The 12,792-nt window shown below is 39.9% G+C and overlaps 1 protein-coding gene across 3 annotated transcripts in view; it reads right to left on the reverse strand.

The window, feature by feature from the left end:
* Positions 1-12,448, reverse strand: part of ogdhl (oxoglutarate dehydrogenase L) — a 47,148-nt gene extending 34,700 nt beyond the window's left edge. The window contains exons 1-7 of one of the 3 annotated variants that reach the window (XM_088350631.1): positions 12,316-12,448; positions 8,696-8,910; positions 8,452-8,622; positions 7,322-7,424; positions 3,777-3,892; positions 1,818-1,972; positions 220-366 (exon numbers count right to left, since the gene is read on the reverse strand). In XM_088350631.1, coding sequence (XP_088206757.1) covers positions 220-366; positions 1,818-1,972; positions 3,777-3,892; positions 7,322-7,424; positions 8,452-8,622; positions 8,696-8,910; positions 12,316-12,445 — 1,037 coding nt within the window. In that variant the 5' untranslated portion in view covers positions 12,446-12,448. The other 2 variants (XM_088350632.1, XM_088350633.1) reach the window with 2 other exon arrangements.
* Positions 12,449-12,792: the final 344 nt, after the last annotated feature.

The following is a 12,792-nucleotide window of genomic DNA, read 5'->3' on the forward strand; positions in this document are numbered from 1 at the left end:
AACACACGTGGACAAACATTGTATGCATTTACAATCCTCTCAACCGTATTTTGTGGTATATTAGGTCCGCTGGTTTATAAGGTGTGCATTCAAATTTCTGTCCGTCAGGGCTTTTTAGGTGCGCCTCATTGTCCCGAAATTACGGTATATTTTTAATTTTTTTGGTGCTGAACTTAAACCAATATCGAAGTCAAGTTTCTTATGTTTATATTCCCATACCTATGCGGCATCCCCATGATGATACTGTCAATGCCGGCAGCACTGGAGCTGTCAATGATTGTTTTGAGAGCTGGGATGAGAACTTCACAACCTTCCAGGCCAAAACGTTTCTCGGAAGACCATTTCCTGGCCAGAAAGTCCTCAAACCTGTAACACCAGTGATATTACAAACTGGTCAGAACAACAATTAACACTGCACGCAGTCAATTCCCCCTAACAATAAGCCTACAGTATATTGGCAGGCAATTTGAGTCATGTCAAAGGGACATTGTGTATTATATAGTGCCTGCAATTAATCATTAAAAAAAAAAAACGGAAATAATAATTAGCAAAAATCAATAAACTATAATACAAACTGATACATTTAATGTTTAAGTTGCAACAGGTTGGAATTTCTCATCTGAGAGTTTTGTAAAGTCCTCTCCTGGTCTCATTTCAAGTTCAAAATCCATTCATGTTTTCTCTCCTCGATTTGAGTGGCTACTAAACTATGAAAATATCAATCACCGTAATAAAAAATCTTGACTAAATAAAATTCATTTTTCCATGTGAAAGTAGTTGAATGACAGTTTCTTAGCAGATACATTCTCACAGCATTTGAGATCAGAGAGACACCTTCTGAACCCGTATTTCTTATACTTGAACTGGTTTTCTGAGGGTTGCCAAAATCTCTTTTTAGGCAGCTTGAATTCAAAAGACATTTATTTTCAATTTATTCTGACAGGGTTAGAAAATCAGTGGTCTCAAACTTAATTCACTTGAGGGCAGCCAGAGCTAAGGGTTTGGGTGAGGTTGTGACAAATAGGGTTTTCCACAAAAACTTCTGAAAAAACATTCCACTCTATTCAGAATATTTTTTTAAATTCCCTATACAAAATCATATCTAAAAGTAAAACATTACAATTTAATATAGAAATAAATCAGTCAATCTGTACTAGATTAAAACACAATCCTCTAGGGCTGCAGTTTAAAGGGGCAGTGGGAATTATTCAGTGCCTGGGATCAAATCCTCTTGTGTGGAGTTTGCATGTTCTCCCCGTGCTTGCGTGGGTTTCCTCAAGGCACTCCGGTTTCCTCCCACATTCCAAAAACATGCATGTCAGGTTAATTGGCCGGTTCAAATTGTCCCTAGGTGTGAATGAACGGGGTTGTTTGTATCTCCCTGTGTGCCCTGTGACTGGCTAGCAACCAAGTCAGGGTGTCCCCTGCCCACTGCCCGAAGATAGCTGGGATGGGCTCCAGCACACCCGCGACCATACTGAGGACAAGCGGTACAGATAATGAATGGATATTAGTGGGTCAAGAAATGTCTACAGTATTAATTGATTCACTATTTATTTACTTTAGTGAACATTTCCCTCACCTAGAGGCGGATGACATAATTATCCACCATCTTATTCCTACATGTGCCCCAAAACCAAAAAAGGTGGCGAAAGGCTGGGCAAAAAAAAGTTATTGTCACTAATTTTTAGTTGCACGACAGAATACAGTGACATCTAGTGGTCAAATAAACACTTCCTTAAACTTTCATATTAATGCGGGGGCCTCAAATTGGCAAGTTTGAGGCCCCAGGCCTAAACAATTTTTTGCCTGCTTACCGCGTGGATCGGATCAGGCGGGCCAAAAGTGTCCTCTTCTCATTGCTGGAGAAACTCATGATTCCTGGTGTCTCGAACTTCTCACGGATCCACTGGCACTGCTCCACGTTGTTGATGAACATGAATTCCACACCTACATGACCGCAATAGGATGCCTGACCGGATGACGAAAAAAACAATAAAGCTACAATTAAGGCTACAACAATTAATCGCCATAGTCGACAAGAATCTATATTAAAAATATACGACAATTAATGTAATTGTCCACTATTGTCGCCAGACACGTTTTCCAACAGATGGTTAAAAAACACGATGTCAGTTAAGAATCTAAGTTATCTAGTTACAGGCTATGCAGTTGACTCACTATTTGAGAACCAGTGGTTTACAGGGCAACTTGATTTTATCTTGTCATTTATACGCCTGTCGTGAAAAAATGGGAAGAGGTTTATTAAAGGAATCGTGTCTCTATTGACCGAGTTATGCATTTTAATGTAATTTTTGTAAAAAAAAAAAAATCAAAACAGAATGTTCAATATAAAATCTATTTTTCATTGAACATATTTTTCTCTAATTTATTATCAGTTTCCACATCATTTGAGAAAATCATAATAATCATAAATAGTCAGTGACTTCCCGAATTCTAAAATAGTCCTTAGTTGCAGCCCTTACAAAGTTAGGGCATTTCGCAAATTTTTTAGGGCTTGTCATCAAATCATAAAACGGGACAGCAAAAATGTCCGAATAATTATTATTGTGATATTGTAGAGCAGGAGTGACTCAGTTAAAAATCTAGGTGTCATGTTTGACCCCGATCTGTCCTTTCAAACACATGTGAAGAAAATTACCGCTTTCTTCCATCTTCACAACATTGCTAAAATTCGTCCTATACTGTCTCAGTCGGATGCGGAGATCATAATTCACGCGTTTGTTACCTCCCGCCTCGATTACTGTAATGCATTACTCTCCGGTCTCCCGAAGTCCAGAATCAAGAGTCTTCAGCTGGTACAAAATACTGCAGCGAGGCTTTTAACTAGGACAAAAAAGTCCGATCACATCACGCCGATTTTGGCTAACCTGCATTGGCTCCCTGTTAGCCTAAGATGTGATTTCAAGGTTCTCTTAGTATTATACAAAATCATACATGGACTTGCTCCCTCATATCTTTCAGATCTGATTTCCCCCTATGTTCCGGTCCGAAGCCTTCGTTCTGAGAGCGCCGGTCTTCTAGTGATCCCAAGAGCCAAGAAGTGTTCCGCTGGTTCGCTACATTCGGGCACCGGTGCTGTGGAATGCTGTGAAATGCTCTCCCCCCCCTGAGATCCGATCTGCAACCTCAGTGGAAATGTTTAAATCTAAGCTTAAAACACACTTCTACTCTATAGCATATGAATAACCTATACTTTTCGTGGACAATATCTCTGTATTATTTGTGATTGCAACATCCTTTGCTGTCTGGTAATCCTGAAAGGGGGATGCCACATGTGCGGTCCCTTCTCAAGGTTTTTTCATTTTCCTCATGTTGAGTTTTTTTGAGTTTTTCCTTGCCCTCATGTTGGTTCCAGATCAGATCAGGGGATGATGTAATAATAGTCTGAAAAATAGTCCGTGTAATAACCTGTGCAGCCCTTTGAGACTCTTTGTGAGGGCTACAAATAAAAATGACTTGACTTGAGTCTCCAATCTTTTTCAAGCCGAAAGCTATTATTTGGGACTAATTAGTGCAAAGGGCACCCAGTTTGAGATGCATTTCTAAAATAACAAATGATCATATAATTATTATGTTGTTACTATGTTATTACCAGGTTAATAATTGGGACTAATTTTATTAGAAAATCACAATGAGCTAGCAATGGTGAGCTATTTTAGAATGGTGCTCAGGCACCTTAGCTATCCTTAGGGGTCACCCTTGTGCCCGCGGTCACAACTTTTGAGACCACTGTTGTAGAGAAACTTGCAAACCTCAAGTCTTCGTATGACCTCCCTGAGAGGAAGCGTTGTCTCTCCTCCGCCAATGAAGGTCGTGTGAGGCAGGCGGAAACGCCGGTCCAAGTCCGACTCGTGCAGACCGTAGAAACCTCATAAGAAAGGCAAATGGAATCTACATTTCAAAACTGCATTTTGTATTTCCCTTTGTTGCATCTGTGTGATGTTAAAATTGGTTTGATGATCTGAAACATTTGTGAGAGATAAATATGCAAAAAAAAAACAGAAAACAAAGAGGGGGCATATACTTTTTTACAGCACTATAAAAAGATCATGTTTACATAATGGTTCATGTATTTTTGCTTCAAATCAATATATATTTTTTTACTAAATTAAAATGTTGTACCTCTAGTAGGCTAGGCTAAATAATATACAATGCCTTTTCAACAAATACAATAATGAATTGTCAGTAGTTCCAATCGGTGTCAATGCAGAAGTCCACCTGAACGAGCTGCTTAAGCTCAAAGCTCAGTTGGCACATAAAAGGAGACAGGCGAGAATCACATTACCAATAAGGAGACAAAGGCCAAGAATAGATTCACGTACTGATCAAGTAAAGGACTCATTAGCCTTCATTAGCTAGCTATTTAGGCTATCTGGTTATAGATAACAAAGAGCCAGACACTAGCAAATGCACGCACACACACACACACATTTTTTTACTTTACGAGTTTCTAATTCTATTTGATTACAGACACTAAAATCAAAAGGGAATTTACACATCAATTCCCAACATACTGGATATATAACGGTCTTATCGAATGTGTCTTAAAGAGCACTGGTCAGCAACCAATGGGTCTCAGACCAGTACCGGGTCACACATAAATAAAACAGAATTGCCTTAATTTTTGCTTATACAGTAAATATACAGAGGCAGCCTTTCCAGCAGCTCCGCGTTATTTTGCACATTTTGTGATTTATTGTTTTAAGTGTCTGCTTCTATCTTCGGTGTTTTTCATCGCGTTTGACAACTACACTTCGGATTACTTTCTATCCTATCGTTATGGGTTTTAACCCACAAAAATGTGTTTATTCGAGGAATCAACTCCTTGCCCTGAAGAAATCGTGGATGGAGAGCCGGAGCTAGCTAAGCGACTAGCGGCGTTATAAGTCTTCGGTACCGTCCGTAATCATGGTAAATGTGAACTCTCTACCAAGTAAGACCGAAGAACTAACTGTGCTAGTGAAAAACATCAAAGCACACTGGGAGTGCAGTTTGCTGTGTTTTACAGAAACGTGGCTCACGTCTAGCATCCCGGACGCTAACGTGTAGCTACCCGGAGCTACCTGGAGCTACCGGAGCTACCCGGCTTCAGCGCTGTTAGACAGAGACACGAAAGCCTGCGGGAAGCGGAGAGGAGGTGGATTCGCTAACACGAGGTGGTGTATCTCTGGGCACAAAGATTTCCATCTGCGGCAGGGACGTCGAACTTTTGGACTAGCATGTGACGTCATCCACTCCGCTGTGGCTAAACTACAACAAAGCACCCCGAGGGCATCCTAATGATCTGTTAATAAACAACAAAGGAGACTGCTGGAAGTGTGAATTTCCCTACGGGATGAATAAAGTATCTATCTATCTATCTATCTATCTATCTATCTATCTATCTATCTATCTATCTATCTATCTATCTATCTATCTATCTATCTATCTATCTATCTAGCTCTCTCTCTCTCTCTCTCTCTCGATCGATCGATCGATCTAATTGTGTAAAAAGTACACACATGAAAAAACTTGAAGTTTGAGTGTGCAATATACCGAGATATTACAGTATAGTATTTAAATAATTGAGCAATGATTGATAGGTGGACACGTATCGCTGGCTTAATTTCTTTAACATCGTGCGAAAATGGCAAGACTGAATTTTCTTATTAACAATTCAATATTGGAGTTATTAATATTCTAAACTTCATAACTGACTGTAGTATGCAGAAATGTCCGTAGTGACATACTGTAAAGCCATCATGGCATACAATATTGTTTTGAAAATGAGTATTTTTTTTGTAAAATTTTCCTTCAAATTCATCAGATGTTGGTGAGGCCATCATCGCATGAGAAATCGGTAAATAGTAATAGTGATTTATCATTCTCTAATTAGGGATTGTTTTGACAAACTCATTATATGTGCCATCAATACTAATTAATTGGTGATTTTTAAAAAAATAAGACCAATTAATTGCAACTATTGTTCTCAAAACAAAATAATTTTTAGTCTTTTTCTTGAAAACCACTTATCGTCATAAGGCCAAGAATTTGCTCGGCATTGGATGCATCAGGTAACCAGTCGAGTTTGCGTTGGCAAGAGAGCCTAATCATAGCCACTGGGCCACAAGGATCGTAGATGACAAAGGAAAAGGCAGCAACTTTTATCCCATCATCACACTATTTTTACTCTTGGTGTCACCTCTTGCAATGTTGCAATGGAAATTTATGGGAAACAGTTCAGCCCAAAAAAAGTTGTAAAACGTGGTACTGTGAGTAAAAGTAGTGTGATGATGGAATCAAATCTAAAGTCTTCCTATACCATCTGGATCCCTAGCGGCCTAGTGCAGTGTTTCAATTGGTGAGACGGGACCCAAAAGTGGGTAGCGGACCTGTCTTTAGTAGGTCGCGAGACTTCGCCATGACAAAATAATGGCAAGTAGAAGAAAAAACGGAGGGTCGACTACACTCCTTAACAGTAGATGGGGATAATGCACTGAGAGGGACAATATCTCGTTTTATTGTGGTCTAGTACGTTTTTTTTGCCTTTTTTGCTGACGATAATGGGTCCCAAGAACATTATTGATAAGGAAAAGTGGAAAACAATGAAAACAACGGTCAAGTCAAAGAATGAAATTGTGAAATATGTAAATGGTGTACAAGTGTGCCGCTGAAGCGTTGCTGGAAGATATGGTAAATAGTTTAAAAACTTCATATTTTTAGCTTTTTACCAGTACATTTTCATTTATTGATTACATAATTTAATAATTATTATGTTTATTAGGCTTTATTAATATTTTGAATTTCTTTGAGTATGTGGCTATTTTAAAGCTGTTTTAGCAATTTTTTTTTCCGGTTATATGCCATGTAGGCGTATATGCAAAAAAATAAAGTACTTGAAGTCGTATTAGTTTTGCTCGTCATTCAGTTTTCTTAAAACAAGGTAAATATACTATATTATATCTTATATCTAGATATTTTATCTGCTTTAAACCTTACAATTGGATAAATTTGATAACTAGAAATGTTTTCTTGTTTGGGTCAAAGCTTGTCATTAGATCTGAATGGTGGCTCCTCAAGTCAGAGCAGTTGAGAACCACTGGTTTAGTGACTATACAGTGAATTGGGGCTTATTGTTATCATTGTTATTGTTATTATCACTAATGGCCTTATTGGGCCAGGCTGCAAGAATATAGTCTGACATTAAACCGGTCCGTGGTACAGAAAATGTTGGTAACCACTGGTACACTGAATTGTCCTAACCATTGTGTTTTATAGAGTTCCAAAAAAAGTTGATAAGAAATATTTATTCGCTCACTTAATTTATCAATGGTGGTTATGAGGTCATAGGGAACAAAGGAGTCCAGATCTGTGTCCAAGATGCCAAGAGGATCCAACTGGGCAACATGATGACCTCGGATCTGGAAACAACACTGACGTGTCAAATATTGTCGTCATAGAGTCGAGGAGAAGCTGTCGATGCTGCGTGGCTGTCTCTTCTATTTCTATATCCATACTCAGCGACAAGGATTCATCACGGAGCTAACAGATAGCGACGTGACTCATTAGCCGCAGAGGGAAAACGTGAACATCTGTTTTGTTTAGCAAGTCTCTTTGATATCAAAATTTATGTTGAAACAGTGGGTTGTTTACACATAATCCAAAGGGTTGATGAACATTTTCTGCATACCCACTTCATTTACAAGCAGATTTTATACACACATATATCTATCTATCTATCTATCTATCTATCTATCTATCTATCTATCTATATATATATATATATATATATATATATATATATATATATATATATATATATATATATATATATATATATATATATATATATATATAGAGAGAGAGAGAGAGAGAGAGAGAGAGCGAGAGAGAGAGAGAGAGAGAGAGAGAGATATATAGATATATATAAAATAGTATTGAAATGCTAACAGCAAGCTCAGCCATCCAGTTGCATTTTTTCTCGTTACATGGACTTTTTGATTGAAAATTACCTGTTCATGCTTTTATTCAAAAAAATACAGAATGAGACATATTACTGTGCTGAGCATCTAAAGATGCATAGTGAGGCCCTCAATTCTCTTGCCTCATGGCAAACGGTGATAGTGAGACCAATGATTCTTATTTGGTACACAACTCAGCCCCAAACAATAGAATTAGTCAAGCATCCAGTATTTTTTTCATAAAGGAGGATTACAAACTATTTTTTTCTTTTTCAAAAACAGCAGTGCTAGATTTCATTTGCAAGTCAATAAAATTATTTTTTCTATGCTAGTTTATACATAGCTTTCTTGCACTGCCGATCAAATGATAAATAAAATGTAAGATTATTTATTTGCAAATCTGACTGTGCATAACCAGACACATACCTCACTGCAAGTCACTGATGACTACAAGATTTTAAAACCCATTTTTGAGTGTGCGTATAACCTGGTAGGCTCGGATGAGAGTGTGCACAGCTAAATGGTCCTCCACCACTTTCTGCGTCACATCTGGTGAATAGGACGGTGTGTGGCTCTGGAGGAGCGTGGAGGGGTGTCCCTCTTTTTCCTCACTAGGTATGCCGAAGCTCTGGTTGTTTTGAAAGAAGGCGTCCCAAGACTGCAACACATACACACCAAAGGCAAAAACAACATGAGGGCTTTTTTTTTTACACAATTGCTGCTCAGGTTACCTCATGGACGTTGTTATGATCCTGCAGCCAGGCAAAGTACATGTCCTCCATATAACTGAAACTACTTGTGACGTTCTTGGAGGGGGTTGTCTCAGAAGAGCACCATCTCCTCGGAGGAGGTCTGCACCTAGCCAGGGTGGCTCTATCACCTCGCCACCGTAGGTATCCGCTCTGAGCCCTCAGCAAGCTCACCAATGCCCGAAACTGACTCATGGCTGAGGAACAAAAAGAAAAACCATTGGTGGTTTACTTCATTTAGTATTTGTTCTACCTTTAAATACCAATAATTGGGTATAGATCAGAGGTAGGACCTAAAACCCAAGCCTGAGTCTAAGACCAACCCAAATTTAGGCCCAGGTGAGGCCTAAAATCTAAATCATTACGTTTGTGTCAAGCCAGGCTTTTTTTCAACACATAATACATCTGTCAATGTTCTTCTTTGTCTCTCTAGAAGTGCCATGCTAGATTCTTAAGGACGTGCAGCTGCTCTGGTTTATGGCCCAATTTTGAACCTGTCAAAATGACCAATAGCCTAAAAATGTTCACGTCAACTCTTAAAGATTGGTCAATTATGGAAAATTGGCGGTAAATGTAACCGTCAGGTAATAGGCCGCGGGCCACATCTTTGTCACCGATTCTGCTCATAACTTTTATGGACAGAATTTCTAGGGGCAGCTTTGGTGGGGAAGGAGCCCGGTTTGGGGGCCTCGGCATTGCATCACTGCTTTTTGCAGATTATATGGTGCTGTTGGCTTCCTCAGGTCTTGATCTTCAGCTCTCAGTGGAGCGATTCACAGCCGAGTGTAAAGCGGCAGGGATGAGGATCAGCACCTCAAAGTCAGTACTCAGGGTGGCATGCACCCTTCGGGTTCGGATGAGATCTTGCCCCAAGTGGAGGAGTTCAAGTATCTTGGGGTCTTGTTCACGATTGAGGGTAGGATGGAACGAGAGATCGACAGACGGGTTGGATCAGCATCTGCTGTCATGCGGACCCTCTTCCGTAGTGGTGAAGAGGGATCTGAGCCGAAAGGCAAAACTCTCGATCTACCAGTTGATCTACATTCCTACCCTCACCTATTGTCATGAACTGTGGGTTATGACCGAAAGAACACGATCCCATATACAATTGGCTGATATGATTTTCCTCTGCAGGGTGGCTGGTTCCCTTAACTACTAGGATTGCAGGGGCACCATTTCCTGTGGTGTGTCTTGGGCAAGTACAACCTGGTGACGCCCATCCCTCACTAGGGCAACATATGTTTCCGCATGCTCTTAAACCGGTAACCCTTCGCGTGTTTGGCAAACGTGCTAAAAACTCCTCTAGAGAAACACGACGACTATAGGTTTAATAAACTGAAATCAGAGTGTCAGTAGGGATGTACATATTTGGTTTTGTCCTGACTGTTCCTGTAAAATTCGCCTAGAATCCCAATCTAAGACATACCTAAAGTAAATTGAATGCTGTTCTTGAACCATTTGAAGAATACGTTGTTGGTCTCTTTTGAAAGGTAAGACCTTTAAGTTTTGTCCCAAACTGAAATAATCACTGCAAATGCTGCTATCAGTGAGTAATTTGATTTGGAAGACACGGAAATATAAGGTTTTTGTTCTCGCCTGATTTTCTTTTGTTTTTGCATTCAAACGCCTGCAATTGACTGTAGCATGGGCATCTTAGCAGAAATAAGGTGAGACAATTTGATCACAATCTGAAAACTAAACATTGTACATTACACATTTTTCTAATAGTAGGTCTAGAAGTTTCCAAAAGTTGCCATTTGGAGACCACCAGTTTACAGCCCTAAAAACTTTGCAAACAGGTATTTTACTTGGGCCAATTTTTGGCATAGTGAAAGAGTTGTAAATGTTTGATCTCTCTTTCCAGAAGTCAATCCATGATTGTGCAGACTCGCACGTGCTAAATCGCCTGTAAAATGGATCCCTGGTTCCATTTATGCAAGTTTATTTTTGGCTCTGATTTCAATACAGCCCACAAAATTACATTGGGAATTCACTGTTATTGGTCAACGAATTGGTTGCATGTCCTCCGGGCACTCCAGTTTCTTCCCACATTCCAAAAACATGCATTTCAGGTTAATTGGCCAGTCCAAATTGTCCCTAGTGAGTTGTCTGTCTCTGTGTGCCCTGCGACTGGCTGGCAACCAGTTCAGGGTGCCCCCTGCCCCCTGCCCCCTGCCCCCTGCCCACTGCCCGAAGATAGCTGGGATGGGCTCCAGCACCCCTGCGGCCCTAGTGAGGATAAGAGGTGCAGATAATGGATTGATGTTTTTAACAAGCGAGGCACTCTGCATGTTCAGCACCCGCAAACTTCTGAACCTAAAATCGCCCCTGGTGTCCAGTGACCCTTTTTAAGGTTTGAAATGTAGTATTTGATGTGTCACGCGGGCCATAAATTCAAATTACAATTGAAATGCATGGTTATGGATGCATAAAATGTTTGATAGGATGTAGTTTTACCAAGAAGAGATCAGCAGGTTCGAGAGCGTTCTCCTTCCGAACCCCGGTGCTATGAAATGCTCTGCCCCTATGAGATTCGATCTGCAACCTCAGTGGAACTGTTTAAATCTAGGCTTAAAACACATAATTTATAGCTTATGAATGACCTATATTTCATGTTAACGATATCTCTGTATTGTTTGTTAATGCTACATCCATTACATAATTAGTCACCTTTTTTATTTAATTTTGTTTATTTTTAAATTGTATTATACTCTATTTTATATTTTAATTTTATTTTTTCTTCTTTGTAACATACATTGCATCCTGGTCATTCTGAAAGAGGAATTACCTGATGTACGGCCCCTTCTCAATGTTTCTTCATTTTCCACATGCTGAGGTTTTGAGAATTTTTCTTCCCCTCGTGTAGGTTTTAGATCAGGGGATGGGGTAATAATAGTCTGTAGTTTGCAATAGTCTGTGTAGCCATTCGAGACTCCTGATGAATAAAGGCTATACAAATAATCATGACTGAACCTTACTAATAACTACATTGAGCGATATTCCTTTTTGGTGGTCAGAACTGAGTTAGACGGCGGTCAAAATTGACCCCAACATTGGTAAGTGGTGCTAATTCCTTACACGGGACGAGGTTTAAGTAACGCACCGACACTGATAATATAAATATAACAAATATGATGGCTAAGTTTGGTATGTATTTGCCTGATGATCCAATATGTTGTTACAAAAATGTGAAGTAACAGATCATCGCATGGCGCCGTTAACTTTCCATCTAAATGAGACTGCCTTTTTTCGCAAATGTTATGCATTGCAAAGCGCACGTCCTGGCGGCTGCAAGAACCTTCGATTCCATTTATAACACAAAACCCGCTCGATCATAAATAACACAAATTGAAACGTCCCCTACGAATAAAGATGCACGCTGTCATTTTCATACCCAACAGTTGCGCTTCTCACCTGTTCCCAGATCGCCGTTTGCGAACTTTGCCTTTGTTATGATGAGCTATGTGACGGGACCACTAATCCTGCCTTCAATGCAAATCCCTCATAATCTGCCCCCTTTTGGCCCGTGTGACGTGCAGAAAAGGATGCAAGATTGCATAGGACATATTAAGCATTTGACGTGTGCGTTAATGTTTACCTACTTTGCTCGCTGCAATGTGGTCGCTGTACACTTGTAGAAATGCTAGGGCAGGTGAAGGTGACACTAATTCCAAATGCACTTGTGCTACATGCATTGCGCCCCCCGCCCGAGCAGCGAGTCAGGTGGTACATCTGCATCGCGGTCGGCACCCATGGGTGCTTCAAACGCACGCACGCACGCGCACGTTAATAGGACAAAAAAGAATGGTCTTCCTGTCAAAAGTTCGAAATGCAAAACAGGGGTTGGATTCCCAAATGTATTCGTGACAGGCAAAATTCGTTAAGCACAAACCTTTATTTGTTTATTTTTGCAATTGAGGACCTTCAAGGCCTTCTCTGCAGGCTTAAAATATCTTAATCATGCGATGTATTTCATCCATAAATACTGATTGAATAATTCCAAATCATCTTTCAGCTTCCCTTCATGATTATTCCCCTGGGTGTGCTTCTTCGAGATGTGTACTTTCATATTTAAAGCT

The sequence above is a fragment of the Urocampus carinirostris genome, chromosome 13, assembly GCF_059441175.1.
Source record: "Urocampus carinirostris isolate Australia breed hairy pipefish chromosome 13, RoL_Ucar_1.0, whole genome shotgun sequence".
In the NCBI taxonomy this organism is placed as follows: domain Eukaryota; kingdom Metazoa; phylum Chordata; class Actinopteri; order Syngnathiformes; family Syngnathidae; genus Urocampus; species Urocampus carinirostris.